At 41.9% G+C, this 18,678-nt stretch overlaps 1 protein-coding gene across 3 annotated transcripts in view; it reads right to left on the minus strand.

Annotated features, from left to right (window-relative positions):
• MORC3 (MORC family CW-type zinc finger 3) overlaps positions 1-13,270 on the minus strand; it is a 42,081-nt gene extending 28,811 nt beyond the window's left edge. For 2 of the 3 annotated variants that reach the window (XM_060098507.1, XM_060098508.1), the window contains exons 1-5: positions 13,180-13,270; positions 4,323-4,395; positions 2,243-2,375; positions 870-1,084; positions 181-328 (exon numbers count right to left, since the gene is read on the minus strand). In XM_060098507.1, the coding sequence (XP_059954490.1) occupies positions 181-328; positions 870-1,084; positions 2,243-2,375; positions 4,323-4,395; positions 13,180-13,218 (608 nt within the window). In that variant the 5' untranslated portion in view covers positions 13,219-13,270. Of the gene's footprint in view, positions 1-180; positions 329-869; positions 1,085-2,242; positions 2,376-4,322; positions 4,396-4,438; positions 4,527-13,179 lie in introns of all 3 variants that reach the window. The other variant, XM_060098509.1, reaches the window with a different exon arrangement.
• Positions 13,271-18,678: the final 5,408 nt, after the last annotated feature.

Here is an 18,678-nt window from a genome sequence, read left to right on the forward strand (position 1 = left end):
TGAAGCCAAAGTAGCCTCAATAAAATACCCTTGGAAAAGGTAAATCATTAACTATGCCATAAAGTGAGGACCTTCCAATATATTTGCACTCTTGTGTGACAAAGCATGAATGTAATGAAATTATTCCCACACGTGCACTTTACTTCCCAAATGGTTAACTAGCTGAGGTCTACCGTTTACCTTCTGAGATTCCAAATGATGATCCTTGTCCCCTTCTTACCGATGATAGCATCAAGCTCTGCCAGTAATTTCTGTTCCGTAGAAAACAGAGAATGTTCCAGAACTGCAGCAAGACTCGCTTTTGATTCTGTTAAATTAATTATGTGTCGTATATCCAAAGTTAAAGACTTAGACCAACGACGTATTTTTCACCATTACGATACGGAAACCAACTCAAACTAACTGAAAAACCATTTCCTAAATTATTTTTTAAGTTTTAAAATGACAGTGTGGTTTCAAATGAACACCAAGAAGGATGAAATATGAAGAAGTTTATTATTATTCCTACTTTAATTATTTCCAATATTTGAATGTTTATACAGAAGACATTTTCCTAAGGATATCTTGCTTTTCCTGGTTTTTGGTGAAAATTTCAAGCCAGATCATAAGCTTATCAGCCCACAAAAAGACTGAAATAAAGAAGCTTAACATGAAATGCAATCGCCTTATGCTAAGGATTTCCATGGCACAATTCCAACAGAGAACACAAAGGGACAAACACTTAGCCCAGATGTAGAGTAGAGGCAGTGGACAGGAACAAGAGCTAGAACGGAAGGTATGATTAAAAAACAAGAATCTGGAGGAGGGCAGAAAGATGTAACGGTTCAGATTATTTCTTCATAGTTTCAATTTCAACATCAAAAGGATATGGTCTTTGTCAAATGCCACTATTGGGACAACAACATGTTCTGCTTTTATGACTTCCAAGTAGGTCTGAGACAAGAAACCCACGCTCATGCTTTCTTCATTTTTGGTAAAAACCATTGCATCTTTACCCAAACGCATAGAACCTGACTTGAAGCCATTCCCATACAAGCCAACTGGGACGTGACCATTCATGGTGACTTTGTCACTGAAGCCAAAGCTAAAAAGAAAAAAAAAAATTAATAAGTATGTATAATCTTCATTTATTTTAATTCAAAAACTGTAATACCAAGTAAAGGGCCTAAGTTTGAATGTTAGCCTTATCCTTCCTTGCTGTACAATCTTGGGCAAATTACTTTTAATCTGTATTGATGTGTTTCCCTATCTCTGAAACGAAGGAAACCAAATCCACATTACAGGGATGTAAAGATTACACATACTAAAACAGGAGCTCATTGCCTGGCACATCCTAGCTAAATAGCTGAATTATAATTTAGGCTCCAGGGACCTTGAGATTTCACCCCATGAAATCTCTTCCTTTAAGTGTGAATGATTCTCTTGCTCTCAGCAAGTCTGCCGTACTATGATTATTGATCGGGTGAACCTGCCTTTTTTATCAGAGTAAGGAGTATCTGAGAGATAGCAGAAAGGCCTCTGAGGCAAATCCTCCCTCTACCTCATACCTGTACTATGTATCTTAGCTTCTATTTCAGGCACATTTGGCTTCATCCTGACATCCTATTCTGTGACTCTAGAGCCCAAGCTCTTACGACTATGCTACTTCCTCATCCTCTGTGTCACTTTAAAATTACCAGTCCCCATTCCCCAGAGTGGTAAGTTTTATTGGAAATAGTAGCTAAAACTATTTCCACTAAAGCACAAACAACTGATGTCAATGTGCTACAACTCTAAAGGAATGGTGGAATTTTAGATAAGTCAGACATGGGGAGCGGGTGATCAGAATGGCAGGGACTGCTTAATAATCTAACAGTAGGGCTTCCCTGGTGGCGCAGTGGTTGAGTGTCCGCCTGCCGATGCAGGGGACGCGGCTTCGTGACCCGGTCCGGAAAGATCCCACATACCACAGAGCGGCTGGGCCCGTGGGCCATGGCCACTGAGCCTGTGCGTCCGGAGCCTGTGCTCCACAACGGGAGAGGCCACAACAGTGAGAGGCCCGTGTACAGCAAAAAAATAATAATAATAATAGTAATAATCTAACAGTAGTAGAAAATGACGGATGACTTAGGAGAATAGAGCACACTGTGGGTATAGCATTTCATGTTTAAAAAACAAAAACTACAGGCTCTAAGTATGACACATGAAACACCTGAACTAGGTAAAAGCAATGAGTTTAAAGGAGTGTGACACTTTTACATACCTCAGCATTTTATGTAATTTGTCTGAAGTCATACCATTCCCATTATCAGTAAATGTCAGGCATATGTGGTCATTTATCACTGTTTTGTCAATCCATATCTGTTTAGCATTCACATCAGGATCGTAAGCATTATCTGAGAAACAAGTTTTGCGAAATTTTGATTTTAAAGAAGAGCAATTAGTTCAGAACAACACTTTGACAAGCAACGGAATAATGTATTTTACGGAAAATTTAAAAGCTGAAATGTTTTGGAACTCCTAAGATTTGACAACATGAAACTAAACTGTACCATGCTATATATTGTTCATTGACTATTACAGAATTAACTCTATCTAAAGCCCTCCATTTGTTATACAGAGAGCAGAGACTGGTACCCACTACACTGAAAAAGTGTAAAGCCAGAAGAATCACTGCACTGAAGAGATGATCAAGACAGGAAGGTCTTCTGCCCAAAGAACTAGCCTAGCTATCATAAGGGAAACTGAGAGCTGAGTGTCAACAGCACTGCAAGTTAACATGGAAGGTCCACAACAGTTACTGAATAAATGAGAAAGCAGTATGCCAACCTATACACACAGATGAAGGTTTACTTCTACCCAGTTCTTCAAATTGTAGCCCTTTTCTATCTGACAGAAGTTTCTGGTGGCTGGTACATTTTTCTCATCTCTGTACACCTCACCGTTTAACACCCTTGCCTAGCATACGTGTTTCTCTCAGAATAAGTAAGTACGAGGAATATATCAAAGAAAAATGAAAAACTTTTCAACAGTAGCAGTAATAAAATCAATTTGTGAACTATCTAAGATCTATCAGAATATCCCTAACTGACTAAAAATACTTTTGAGGTATATTTTGAAGTCTTCATTATAATATAAATAATGGTTCTCAAACTATCCTTCCGTAAGCCTTCAATTAAAATCAAATAATCTTTTTCATCAACCACCTTAGCTTCATAAAAAAACTTAAAAATCCGATACACCACAAAGAGCACCATGACTCTCAGTTGCCCTAACCCAAAGCTAGGCAAGCTCTATGTATGAACAACCCCAGGCTAAGTAGCTCCTCCCCCTTGCCCTGAAAAAGAATGACCGTGAAGAGCTGCAATGTTATCTCGTTTGCACTTCAGAGTCTACATCTGAACAGCACATGTTAGCTGAGAGACTCCGGAAAATCTAACTTCACCAAAGAAAAGAAGGGTTCTCAAATTTTCTTTCTTTTCTCTTCCTTGCACATCCAACATAGGACCCTTTCTTGATAATGAATCTAAAGTATACCTAAGAATTCCCAAGAATTCATGTGCACTAATTTTACCAAGAAAAAAAAAAAATGACCCATAATGCAAATCTGAACACAACCTTGCCTCTTTCCTCATGTTCATTAAAACACTTTTTAAATATAATCCTATACCTTGATCATTCTATCTACTGAAAAACCAAGAATTTATTACCACAAATCTAACATAATATAATCCTCCTAGTTACTAACACCAGAAAAGTGAATCTACTGTTATAAATATTTTCAGACTATTAAAAAAATAACATAATTCTCACGTTTTGGCAATAGACGTATTTCTTTTATAATGGACTAAAAATATTTTCAACATAAATGCTTTAGGAACTTTGCAAATTAAAATACTTTGATAGTAATATAGGGAAATACTCTGACAATTGTATAGGGAAGGCTGAGCAGTGATTAATTTGATATCAGTTTGAATAGCTGTTATGCTAGGTAACCTTTACCAATGTTATCGCTGAGATACACTTTGGTTTTTTTAAAAGCACATCTGTAGGGCCTCCCTGGTGGCGCAAGTGGTTGGGAGTCCGCCTGCCGATGCAGGGGATACGGGTTCGTGCCCCGGTCTGGGAGGATCCCATATGCCGCGGAGCGGCTGGGCCCGTGAGCCATGGCCACTGAGCCTGCGCGTCCGGAGCCTGTGCTCCACACCGGGGGAGGCCACAGCAGTGAGAGGCCCGCATACCGCAAAAAAAAAAAGCACATCTGTATACTATTTTTCAATAAAAAGCTTTTTAGAACTTCAATTGCAAGCAACAGATTATATACGAAACACCAATTTACTTACCTATTAATTCAGCAACCGCACTAAATGGCCAAGTGTGACTAGTAGAATTTGTATGTAAAAACTTCGGGCAAAGCTGAAATAAACCAATGATTCACGTAAATTAATTAAGGTCTTACTTTTGAGAACAGATGCCAAAATAATTTTCTGTCCCAGTATTAAGAGAGACCAAGCAAGAATGACTTAGCTGCTTGCGTCAGGATATACCTGGAAGACATAACCCGGAAAATGAGATTCCTGGAAGATAAGGCTATAAATCAACTAAACAGTTTCTCATCAAGCTGTGCTGCAAAACCCTTGCCTCCGGGCGTCCACCAATCCAGAGCCGTATCATAAAGTGCCCAATCCCAAAGCTATCCACCCTACAAGACCTACCTCAAAATTACCATGAGATAAAACTAAGACTTTGTCAAAGGGGTGTTTTCTCCTTTAGTGCATTAAGCTTAATAAACTTAGCTTTGCTTATTAATCAACAGCCTTTTCTCATGGTCTCTCCAAGTTCATTATATCAACAGTTGAATTTACAGCACTGGAGCAGTATACATCTATAAAGCCTTCAAACAATGTCAAATAACAGTTTAAATGCAACAAACCTTCTTGACCTCCAGAGATTTTATGTCTGATTCATGGTAATACAGTAGGAAAGAGTATGTTAATCAACCTCATGCTACAGGGAACTCTAAATTCCTGAGTAGTGCAGATATCAAATGCCTAAAAATGTACAAATGTTAAAAAGGCTGAGGCTTGGAAATTTCAATATGCAGAGTATTTCCATGAAATGAGGACTTTTTTGTGTTCCTTTTGAACATATTATCTCATATTTAAGGGGGAAAAAAAGAGGCACTTTAAGTGTTTCATGTGAAGAGCCCTAGAAATATGATTAGATTATAAATCCAACCAGCTGCATTTACAGTGTTCAGCTGCCGCCACAAGGTGTCAGAAAGAGGTCTACTTTTCCTCTGTCCACCCTCGATTTTAGACAATCCCTAAGCACATTTGTTTACTATCAGGTTAAAGTACACATGTGAGAAATAGTATTCTGTAGAAGAGTGGTCTTCAAACTGGAGCATATGTAATTCAGACCTCCTATGGCATACTTTCTATAGCATACATCCGTGTAATAATGGTGTATAAGGAATTCCCCAACTTTCTAAAACAAGAGTTTTTAGAAAGAAAGTCAATTTCCAGGCCTTCATCTTCTACAAGAAACCTTTTGTCAAATTAGTCTACCTGAGTCCTGTCCCAGGCCCTCCCCTTGCACAATCATCAGTCCTCCATTTATAAAAGAATACATAGTGTACTCCTCACCCATTCTAAATCTTACTATGGGGCATGGCTTTGGGGTGTAAAGCCTCTGGCTACCAAAGGAGAAAACGATTAATCAATACCAGAAACCCTTAGAATAGTTTCTGTCTTTGCTCTCTATTTTATGAATTTGTTAGGTGTGAAGTCTAGAGTTAGAAATTGGGTGTTTCGGTCCATGTTGTAATACTTTGATTTTAGATGTACAGCAGACTGTGGGCAGACTGTCAACTTACGTTTAATGACTTCATCCTATATACCAACTCCAAACTGACATGGCACACACTGTTGTTGAGTTAGAGTCCCGGGGGAACAAAGCAAAGAAGGCATCAGTAAGAAAAGATGAATGCTAAACAGTGGCTTTTTGGGTATTCAAACAAAAGCATTATTTTCAACTACTCTTAATTCTCATCTCTCGAACATGTCATCAGCTGGAAAGAAAAACATCCTTCAACAGCACACACACACACACACACACACACACACACACACACACACACACACCCCATGGACTGTGGAGTATCTCTAACTAGATGTGTGATCCTGGGTAAGCAACTTAACCTTCTGTGCCTCAAGTTTTATCATCTGTGAAAATGAGGATGATAATAGTATCAGCTTACCAAGACATTAAGAGAATTTAAAAACTTAATATTTATAAATGCTTAGAAGAACACCTGGGACATAATAAGCATTATAAGTGTATGTTTTTTTAAAAAACTAAGTATACTCTTAAAGGCACAACTGAGCTCATATATAAATAAAGAAAATCCTCAAGGGCCTCAAGTAAAGAAGGAATTAAAAACTAAAATAAAATTTGAAATTGTGTATTAGAGTGGGGTGCTGAACTGGAATACAAAGGTTTCAATGTTAATGGTGACTCAGGGGTAGGAGACATGGCAGAAGAGAAGCACGCACTTGAAGTAACTGCCCCCTCTTACCTCCTCAGTAAAAAAAGGGGGTGGGGGAATATGCCCTATGGGAAGCTTTCTGTTTTGGTCTGGACTCTAGGTTAAAAAAAAAAAAAAAGTGTAGGGCTTCCCTGGTGGCGCAGTGGTTGAGAGTCCGCCTGCCGATGCAGGGGACATGGGTTCGTGTCCCAGTCCGGGAAGATCCCACATGCCGTGGAGCGGCTGGGCCCGTGAGCCATGGCCGCTGAGCCTGCGCGTCCGGAGCCTGTGCTCCGCAACGGGAGGGGCCACAACAGTGAGAGGCCCACGTACCACAAAAAAAAAAAAAAGTGTAACATGAAATTCTGTAAAGAGGCATGCCTTCACTTGGGTTAAGCATTTCAATTTATATAACCTGCAGAACCACTGTGGAGACACAGCCTCAACCAGACTGCATAGGGTTCTCCCAGAGACATTATGTGGGGAATATTTGTGTAAACAATCTAAAATAACATTTAAGGAAACAATCCACCAGGAGAAAATATTAGCAGACAAGATACAGTAGTATTAGACATCGCCCCCCAACACTAGGTAAAAGAAATATCAGCCTATAAAACAGGAATCCCTTGAAATAACTAGACATTTAAAAAGTAATCCTCGGGCTTCCCTTGTGGCGCAGTGGTTGAGGGCCCGCCTGTCGATGCAGGGGACACGGGTTCGTGCCCCGGTCTGGGAAGATCCCACGTGCCGCGGAGCGGCTGGGCCCGTGAGCCATGGCCGCTGAGCCTGTGTGTCCGGAGCCTGTGCTCCGCAACGGGAGAGGCCACAACAGTGAGAGGTCTGCGTACCGCAAAAAAAAAAAAAAAAAAATCATTTAAATATAAGATGGAAGCCTGAACACATGGACGGTGTTTACCTCTGCGGCCTCCCGAAGCCGCTCTATAATGAAGGGAAAAAAGGGGCATAAACCCAGAACAAAAAGGATCAAAGAAGTGATTACTAATAGCAGACAAAACAGTCAGTAGTTTGGAAACTGGAAAGCACAGACTAGTAGTGACAACTGATTTAACAGCCTGGAAAAAGCTAAATCCGAAGCCTGTAGGAGATGAGAAAACCAACCAGACGCAGGTCAGGAACCTTGGCAACCCCAGAAAGCCTTAGAAATTAGACTTTGTACCTTTGAAGTAAAAGATACTAGAAGTTGTATGAAAACAAGATAGGTGGAAAGTCTTTAAAAGAATAAAGATTCCCCAGCTCCTTCTTTTACCCTGAGCAGCCCTTCAACTACCCTCAGCAAACCATGTAAGGCTGGAGGTCTGCTCTCTGGAGAAACTGACAGCGGCGGGCTCACAGACAATCAAAAGCAGGTGGATTAAAAGCAGGTCAGCAAATAGACCAGAAATAAACCCTCTCATATATGGTCAAATGATTTTCCCCAAGGGTATAAAGACCATTTAATGACGAAAGGACAGTTTTTTCAACAAATAGTGCTGGGAAAACTGGATATCCATAAAAAGAATGAAGTTGTACCCTTACCCTATACCATAAACAAAAATTAACTCAAAATGGATCAAAGAGCTGAAACCATAAAACTCTTAGAAGAAAACATAAGGGAAACCTTTTACGACATTGGACTTGGCAATGACTTCTGGAAATCACCAAAATTTAAAACTTCTGTACATCAAAGCAGCAGTCCCCAACCTTTTTGGCACCAGGGACTGGTTTCCTGGAAGACAATTTTTCCACAGACTGGGAAGGGGGGGGGAGGGGCGGGGGATGGAGAAATGGTTCAGGCGGTAATGCAAGCGATGGGGAGACGCAAATGAAGCTTCACTCGCTTGCCAGCCTCTCACCTCCTGCTGTGCGGCCCGGTTCCTAGCAGGCCGTGGACCACTGCATCAAAGGACACAATCTACAGAGTGAAAAGGCAACCTACAGGATGGCGGGGGGGGGGGGGGGGATCTGCAAATCAAGTATCTGATGAAGGGTTAATATGTAGAATTTACAAAGAACTCCTACAACTCAACAAGAAGACTACAAACAGATTAAACAATGAGCAAAGGACTCAGATATTTCTCCAAAGATGCTCAACACCTCTAATCATTAGGGAAATGAAAATCAAAACTGTAACGAGATACCGCCTCACGCTCAAAGGGTTGGGTATTGTTAAAAATCAAAACAAAAAACACAACAACAAAAGCAGAAAGTAAGTGTTGGGGAGGCCGTGGAGGAACTGGAACTCGTGCGCACCCTTCGAGGGAATATAAAATGGTGCAACCACTGTAGAAAACAATATAGAGGGGGCTCAAAAAATTAAATATACATTTGCCATAGGATCCAGCAATTCTAATTCTGGGTATATACTGAAAAGGACTGAAAGCAGGGTCTTTTTTTTCCTCCTTAATTGAAGTATAGTTGATTTACAATGCTGTGATAGTTTCAGGTGTACACCCAAGTGATTCCATTATACATACATACATATATACACACACAAAGGTATGTGTGTATGTGTGTGTATACATATATACATATACATATATGCATACACACATACTTTTTCCAAACTCTTTTCCCAGACTCTTTTCCAGTATAGGTTATTACAAGATATTGAATATAGTTCCCTGTGCTATACAGTAGGTCCTTACTGTTTTTATTTTGTATAAAATTTATCTATTTTGTATACAGTAGTGAAAGCAGGGTCTTCAAGAGACATCTGCACACCCATGTTCACAGTAGCATTATTCATAATAACCAAAAGTGGAAGCAACACAAATGTCCATCGATGAATGAATGAACAAAATGTAGTATATTCATAGAGCGGAATATTATTCAGCTTTAAAAAGGGAAGAAAATTTGATACATGCTACAACATGCATGAACCTTGAGGACATTATGCTAAGAGGAACAAGCCAATCACAAAAAGACAAATAATGTATGATTCCACTTATATAATGTACCTAGAGTAGTCAAATTCACAGAAGGTAAAACGGCCAAGAGCTGGTGGAAGGGGGAACGGAGGGTTGTTTTTTAATGGGTACAGTTTTAGTTTTGCAAGATGAAGAGTTCTGGAGATTGGTTGTACAACAATGTGAATGTACTTAACGTACTGAGCTGCACGCTTAAAAATATCGTTAAGATGGTAAATTTTATGTTATGTGTATTTTACCATAACAGTAAACAAATGAAAACCAAATCTGCAAACTGAACAATGGGATACTCCTATCTCCTTTTCCCTACTTCAGAAGAACTAGCAGCCAGGATTATATAAGCCATGCAGGAGACTAGATGTAGAATTCCTCTCTGGAAAACGGAATGATTTCTAAAATTTCTATCTGGTTCTTTTACAATTGTGCCAGGCCATTCTGGATAGCTTTTTTTAATCCCTCACTTGAAAAAAAATTCTTTTACAAGTTTTAAAAGTTATTTTAAACATACTTACTTTATGGTCTAACACTTCCATTCTTTACGGTCAACAGATACTGACAGAGAGTGCTCCAACAACATCGCTGGCTCCTTCTACCTGATCACCCAACACTGAAGCCCACCAAAGGACTAGCTCTACTTGGGTATGAACATCCATTTTTTTAGTGTCTCACTTGGAGATATAAGTAGAAGGCTGACCATCTCCAGACATTTGAGAATGTGTAAAATTAGAATAAAAAACACACAGTAATGGGCTTCCCTGGTGGCGCAGTGGTTGAGAGTCCGCCTGCCGATGCAGGGGACACGGGTTCGTGCCCCGGTCCGGGAAGATCCCACATGCCGTGGAGTGGCTGGGCCCGTGAGCCATGGCCGCTGAGCCTGCGCATCCGGAGCCTGTGCTCCGCAACGGGAGAGGCCACAACAGTGAGAGGCCCGCGTACCACAAAAAAAAAAAAAAAAAAAAAAAAAAAAAAGAATGTAAAGAAACTACAGGCAATGCAGTGAGCAAAAGAAAACTTCAAAAATACTATGATTAATATACCCAGAGATAAAAACAAATATTTTATTGAGAAAGATTTTTAAAAGATATTCAGAGAATAAGACAGTGTTTATAATAATTAAATATATGGTAAGAGAAAGGTAAGAGAAGAAACGGAGGAAATCTCCCAGAAAGAAAAAGCAATGGGAAGGAAAACAGGAGACAAAAGAAAACAGAAAAATAAAGGGAAAACTGTCACCAAATAAATGAGAAAATTTTCCATATATTATGGACTTGAGTTTCCAGCCTAAGTACCAGTACAATGCATAGGACTCTATTAAACAATAAAGCATGCCTTTAAAATTCTAAAAAAAAAAAATTTCTAATCTAGAATTACAAACCCAGCCAAATTATATGTAAAGAGCAAGGGTAGCAAAAACATATTTCCAAGAAAAGACATAAATTTTCTTCCCATGTACTCTGTTCTCAAGAAGCTACACCTGTTTTTGGAAAAATGGATAGGCTTCACTGCTAACGGTAAAAAAAAAAAAAACAAAAAAAAAAACCAGCAAATATTTACTGAGTATTTATGGCGTGAACAGGACCTTTATAAGACTTTTACAGGCACTGGCTCATTTAAACCAACTTTCCAGTGGGTAAGATTATTATTCCCACTCTTCAGGTCACATACACAGTTATCAGTCAGGATTTGAACCCAGGCATGTGAGCTCCAGAACCAATGCTCTCAGTCACAAAATGGTATTAGCATTTGAGAGCTATTCCAAAGGAATAAGCAAGCCTTTATTCCAACGAAACTTCATTTATGGAAACTGAAATGTCTATTTCACATAATTTTCATGTTACTTAATATTATTCTTTTATCTTTTTTCCCCCAACCATTTAAGGATCGTGTGCCATACAAAAACAGGTGGCAGGCTGGATTTGGCCCATAAACTGCAGTTTGCCAATTCCTGTCCTAAAGCAAAAGACGAGTATAAATACACTCCAGAAGCTGCAGATGGGAGATTTCTGTCAATGAGGTTCCAAACGGCCCATTATTACCCACAAAAGAAAGATTTAGCACATGGACAGCTGCTACACCCAGAGAGCCAGCTAACAACAATGCCAGTCTCTCAAGACTGACCCTTATCTTTGCTCCCTCTGTCTTCTCAATCTTGAAGAGACAGAGATAGCAACTTGGGAGGGGCTGGGGAATGGGGAAGAGAATCAAAGTGCAGAAATAGCAAGAAAAAAAAACCAAAACCCAGTTCACTCCTTTTTCTCCCCACAGTTTTCTGGGCCAGAATTTGGCCCAATATGAGGGGAAAGAGCAGGGCTTTAAAATGAATAAGAGCTTTTAAAGTAGTTAAGGTCTGACTTAACTGTACCCGAGGCTAATTGGAAAGCATCAGAATCTGTCCAGATTCACCCAGGTGAATTAGCAAATAATGTTTAAAGCTTTGGTAAGAAAGAGTAAAGTTCCTCTCTGTCTTCCATCTACTAAATACTATCTCACTCAATAAACCAGTTAGGTAACCAAAGAGCCTTTATTCCGAATATGTAAAGAACACTCATAAATGAATAAAAATACCCCTCAAAAGAAAAATAGAAAAAATGGGCAAAGGATATGAAGTTGTTTTTTTTTCTTTTTTAAATCCCAAACCAAAAATCTCAAAAGAAAAAGATAATAGAAAAATGGGCAAAGGATATTTTTTCTTTTTTAAATCCCAAACCAAAAAGGGTGAAATGTGACAAACTTTCAACTTCAGTCAAGTAAATGTAAAGTAAACAGATACTATTTCACACTCATCAGGAAAAACGTTAAAGTCTAATGATATCTACCAGGTGTTGGCAGGAATCTGGCTAAATGAATGCAAGTCAATGGGCAAAATACCATTTTTAAATCAATAGTATTACCATTCGAATGAGACTGCTGCAGCCATTCTCTGGCCAGCACCAACACCCTCCAGAGAAGAGGTACAGTTTTGCATAACAACGCCAACTTTTTAAGGAGAATCAGGTAGGGAGGCCACGCCCACACCTTAGGCTGTGAAATTTTAATTCATATTGTGACCGCTCCCTCCGAAAAAGACTCACAGATACAAAAAAAAAAAAAAAAAGCTCAAGGATCCCCAAGAACCCGAGACGCTCCGGAACAGACACGACCCGGAGACTAGAGGGGAAACGGGAGAGCTCGGTGGTGGCCTAGTAGCGATTTGGGCCCGAGGGCTTAACTGGAGGGAAGCGGCAGGAATTTAAATGAATCAGGAAGACTAGTACCAGCTCGCAGCACCCCGTCCCACCGCCAGGAGGTCAAGGCCGCTGGGCACTTCTGGCAGCAGACTACCTCTCCCTCCCCCTCCGGGACACCCCGCGGGCCCGCAGGCCGGGATGGGTCAGAGGCCCCGCGGTCCGAGGGGCGGGCGGACTGGCCGCCGAGGCCTCGCCCTCGGACGACAGCTGCGGGGCAGCCAAGAGGGAGCCAGGAGGAGGGGCCGCGGCCCCGACCCGCCCCGAAGCCGCGGAGGCAAAACAGAAACGCAGCCCGGCGCGCGCCGCCCGGCCCTGCCCCGCCCTGCCCGCCGCCTAGCAGCTCCGCCGTCGGTAGCGAGATGGCCGCCGCCGCCTCCCCCGGCCCCGCCGCGGCCCCAGCCGCCGCGCCGGGTCGACGAGTCGCCACCGCCCACTGCCGGCCCCCCCTCGCTTGCCCGCCTGCCCGCCTGCCCGCCCTCCTGGGACACGGCCCGCTCCACCCCTCGCGGCTGCTCACCGCGCTGAGGCGGATCCCGCTGGGTGGCTGCGCCGCCATCTTGAGCAAGTTACAAAGCCAGGACCGGCCTCGGCCGCAATCCGACTGGGAGGCGGCGGGAGACAAATGTGGAGCCCGGAGGCCCCTCCCACTTCCTGGGCGGAGCGCGCAGGTGACCCCGCCCACTTACTTCCGCCTTCCGCGCTGTGGAATTGGGAGTGTACGGAAGGTAGATCGCCCTGGGGGTAAAGGGAACCGGGACAGCGGGAGAGATAGGTTTCAAGCTCCAGGGCCCTGCAGAGTAGGGCGCATGCGTGAGGCACCCGTAGGCTCGAATGGGTGACTGCGGTAACTGAACCTAGAGGCTTTGTCAAACAGTAATCAGCATGGAGGCTGCAAAGAGCTTTATTTGGGATCCTGGGAATTGCAACTGGAGATAGGTGCCAGCAAAATAGGATGAGTGGGAAAGAGAAAGAGTCAGAGGCTTATCAAAAACCACTAGGTTGTTAAAGTTGTCTTGCACGAATTATGATTAACTTTGATGCTAAAAGGAAATATTTGTCCTTAAGGGATAGACTGTCACGAGTTATTTAGGGTAAGGGCCGGATAAGTATCTTGAATTTCTGGAACATCGTGCAGATGTTCTGGATACCTTTGTTAGACGATAGATAAGCGGTCAAAAGGTCAGACTTTGTCTGGGCTGAGACATGCATAAGTCACACTTCCTCAGTGGCCTCTGGCTCCATTTTAGAGAGATCTCTTAGCAACACCTACTCCTTTTTGATTTTCCTTTTGCAGCTTGAGGGCCCCAAGTTTGAAGCCGGGTGCCATGGGCGTTGGTGACCCAAAAATGTGCACTTGAGGTGCTTGACCAGGCTGGACATGAATTACACTGAAGAAAGCCATCACATGCCCACCAGTGTCAACGTGATTTGAAACCTTATTAATTAAATGAAGACTGTACTTTTGGGATGTACCTTGAAAATTATCATCCTTCATCCTGATAAAAAGAGTCCTTTCTCATATTGCAACTTATTGAGTCCTTTTGCTCGTGCACATTTATTCAGTATCGACTTGGAGCTGGGCCTTGGGCTACGTTAGTAGTATATAGAAATGTATAAGTTGGGATTTCCCTTGTGGTCCAGTGGTTAAGACGGCAGGGGGCACGGATTACATCCCTGGTCAGGGAACTAAGATTCCGCATGCCATGAAGCGTGGCAAAAAAAAGAAAGGAAGGAAGGAAGGAAGGGAGAAAGAAAGAAATGAATACGTCAAGGGCTGTCAGATACTGCGGTTAAAGAAACAGTTAAAAGGTTTTTAAAAATATTCATTGTGTTTTTATAATTGTAAAAGAAATACATTTTCTTTGTAAAGATTCAAATAATACAGAAATATAAAATTTACCCCAATACCTTTACCAGAACATATAAACAATTTGGCGTACATTACTCCAGATTTACTATATGCTAAATATTGGGTTGGCCAAAGAGTTCCTTTGTTTTTTTCTGTAAGATGGCTCTAGTAGCACTTAGTTGTCTTTAACTTCTTTTGAAACAATTTTGTTAGATTGCATAGTGACAACTGTCATATCAGCGTGCATTAAAAAAAAAAAATTGGTGAATTTTTGTGTAGCCATTTTAATATTGAAGATAAAAAAAGCAACATTTTGACATATTATGCTTTATTATTTCAAGAAAGGTAAAAATGCAACTGAAATACAGAAAAAGATTTGTTCAGTGTATGCAGAAGGTGCTGTGACCGATCAAACATGTCAAAAGTTGTTTGCGAAGTTTCATGCTGGAGATTTCTCACTGGACTGTGCTGCTTGGTCGGGTAGACCAGTTGAAATTGATAGCGATCAAATCGAGACATTCACTGAGAACAATCAACGTTATACCACACGGGAGATAGCCGACATACTCAAAATATCCAAATCAAGCGCTGAAAATCATTTGCACTAGCTTGGTTATGTTAATCACTTTGATGTTTGGTTTCCACATAAGTTAAGCAAAAAAAAACCTTCTTGACCATATTTCCATAAACGAAGATGTTCTGTTTTTATGACAAATTGTGACGGGTGATGAAAAGTGGTTATTGTACAATAGTGTGGAACAGAAGAGACCCTGGGGCAAGTGAAATGAACCACCACCAACCACACCAAAGGCCGGTCTTCATCCAAAGAAGGTGATATTGTGTATACGGTGGGATTGGAAGGGAGTCCTCTATTATGAGCTCCTTCCAGAAAACCAAACGATTAATTCCAACACGTACTGTTACCAGTTAGACCAACTGAAAGCAGCACTCAACGAAAAGTCTGGAATTAGTCAACAGAAAACGCATAGTGGACTTCCCTGGTGGTGCAGTGGTTAAGAATCTGCCTGCCAGTGCCAGGGACATGGGTTCAAGCCCCGGTCTGGGAAGATCCCACATGCCACGGAGCATGAGACCGTGCGCCACAACTACTGAGCCTGTGCTCTAGAGCCCGCAAGCCACAACTACTGAGCCCATGTGCCACAACTACTGAAGCCCGCGTTCCTAGAGCCCGTGCTCCACAACAAGAGAAGCCACTACAATGAGAAGCCCGTGCACCGCAATGAAGAGTGGCGCCCACTCACCACAACTAGAGAAAGCCTGCACACAGCAGTGAAGACCCAACACAGCCAAAAAAAGAAAAAAGCCATTATCAAAAAAAAAGAAAACGCACAGTCTTCCATCAGGATAACGCAAGGCCACATGTTTCTTTGATGACCAGGCAAAAACTGTTAGAGCTTGGCTGGGAAGTTCTGATTCATCCGCCATATTCACCAGACATTGCACCTTTGGATTTCCATTTATTTCAGTCTTTACAAAATTCTCTTAATGGAAAAAATTTCCATTCCCTGGAAGACTGTAAAAGGCATCTGGAACAGTTCTTTGCTCAAAAAGATAAAAATCTTTGGGAAGATGGAATTATAAAGTTGCCTGAAAAATGGCAGAAGGTAGTGGAACAAAACAGTGAATACACCTCAATAAAGTTCTTGGTGAAAGTGAAAAATGTGTCTTTTATTTTAAAAACCAAAGGAACTTTTTGGCCAACCCAATACTATTTAAAATATGGAAGTCTAGCTCCTCTGCAACTTGCATTTTTGTTTTATCTAATTATTTCAATTTGAGGTTTTTAGGTTCTCAAATATTTTTGAATAAATGAATGAGGAAATGTTAAAAAAAAAAAAAAAAGCCTGTGTTCTGTTGCCACCCTTGCTACTCACCACTGGGTTCTCAACTGAAAAAAAAAAAAAAAAGCACAACCTAAAAGTTGAGAGTTATGTTTTATTTGGTGGACATACCGAGGATTAAGCCAAGGAGACAGGCTCTCATTAGCTCTGAGGGACTGTTCTCTGTTCTGAAGATGTAAGGGGGGGAGCCAGGATATATAGGGGTTTTTGCAAAAAACCCAGGTAGTCGGAGCATCAAAAGATTACTGTTAATTAAAGAAAACCAGACATCTCAAGTTAGTGAATTTAGTGCTTTTCTAGATATGGGGAGAGGCAAGAGTCTGGGCTTATTGAAATCACCACTTTGATGTACACTTAACTCTCTAGTGCCAGTATCCTATTATTCTCCATCCTGAATCCCCTCAGTGCGTACAGTGGGTGATGGCTTGATGGCCACAACATCCTTTCTTTACTGATACGGCAGATGACATTCTTTGTCCACAGGGTAAACGACATGTGAAACACCTAAGTAAGAGTGCTAGTTAATACCACTTGCAATCCTCTGGACTGGGTAATTTCTCAGTTTCCTCCAGCTTTCAGATTGTATTGTTATGTGAGAGGCTCTTTCATCAACTGTTTGTTGAGAACCGACTTTGTGTCTACCAAAGTGAGGGCTCCAAGAATGTGGTGATGAGCAAAATAGAGGATTCCACTCTTGTGGAATCTACAGTCTCTTGGCTGTTTATTCAATAAGTTGTAGCCCATTAGTGAGTTGTGAAATCAATGTGGTGAGTCTCAACTAGCACTTTGCAAAAAAGAAAAAAAAAAGAATTTTAATTTAATAGTATAGTGTAGTGTCTGTCTGGGCCTAAATCCAACTTATTCACTTGTTAACTATGTGATGTTCAGCAGTGTTGATTTTGAAATGAAATCAGCCTGGAATATCCGGGTGGGCCCTAGATGCGATCACAAGTGTCTTTGTGGGCTTCCCTGGTGGCGCAGTGGTTGAGAGTCCGCCTGCCAATGCAGGGGACACGGGTTCGTGCTCCGGTCTGGGAAGATCTCACATGCCGCGGAGCGGCTGGGCCCGTGAGCCATGGCTGCTGAGCCTGCGCGTCCGGAGCCTGTGCTCTGCAACGGGAGAGGCCACAACAGTGAGAGGCCCGCTTACCGCAAAATAAATAAATAAATAAATAAATAAATAAATAAATAAATAAAATAAAACAAGTGTCTTTGTAAGACCGACGCAGAGGGAGATTTGGTCACAGGAGGCTACTTGGCCACTGAAGCATCTCTCCAGAGACTTGAAGGTGCTATGTGGATGGTTCTGAAAGTGGAGAAAGGCCATGAGCCAAAGGATGCAGGGAATGCAGCTCCAGAAGCTGGAAATGGCAAGGAAACTCCCTTCTAGGGCCCCTAGAATTTACAGGGAGCACGAGCCCCTGCAGACACCTTGGTTTCAGTTCATTTTGGACATCTGGCCTCCAAACTAGAAGAGAATACATTTCTGCTGGTTTTTATTTTTTATTTTTTGGCTGCTTTGCGTCTTCGTTGCTGTGCACGGGCTTTCTCTAGTTACAGTGAGCGGGGACTACTCTTCATTGTGGTGCGCGGGTTTCTCATTGCAGTGGCTTCTCTTGTTGTGGACCATGGGCTCTAGGTACGTGGGCTTCAGTAGTTGTGGCACGCGGGCTCAGTAGTTGTGGCTCACGGGCTATAGAGCTCAGGCTCAGTAGTTGTGGTGCATGGGCTTAGTTGCTCCATGGCATGTGGAATCTTCCTGGACCAGAGCTCGAACCCATGTCCCCTGCATTGGCAGGTGGATTCTTAACCACTACGCCACCAGGGAAGCCCCCTTCTGCAGTTTTTAAGATACTAAATTGTGGTAATTTGTTAGAACAGCAACAGGAATAGACAGTAGTGTATTCATGTACAAGCAAACACTTACCTGTACATACAAATTCTTGCCTCCCCACTCCTAATCTTTTTTTAACACAATTGAGCACACTGTGGAGTTCTACATTCTCAAGCCTTACTCATATGGAAGAAATGTGAGGCAAACATGTACAGGCTAAACTTAAACCAGGTTGGTATAAAAGGGTCTTTTTTAGGAAAGTAAATGCTCTGCTGCACACCTCTGGTGCATGTGTTACAGAAACTCAAGCTGACTTGGAAATCTTTATCTTTAAAAATGTCAAAGCTGGGCTTCCCTGGTGGCGCAGTGGTTGAGAATCTGCCTGCCAATGCAGGGGACATAGGTTTGAGCCCTGGTCTGGGAAGATCCTACAGGCCGCAGAGCAACTAGGCCCGTGAGCCACAACTACTG

The sequence above is a fragment of the Mesoplodon densirostris genome, chromosome 5 (assembly GCF_025265405.1).
Source record: "Mesoplodon densirostris isolate mMesDen1 chromosome 5, mMesDen1 primary haplotype, whole genome shotgun sequence".
NCBI classification, from domain to species: domain Eukaryota; kingdom Metazoa; phylum Chordata; class Mammalia; order Artiodactyla; family Ziphiidae; genus Mesoplodon; species Mesoplodon densirostris.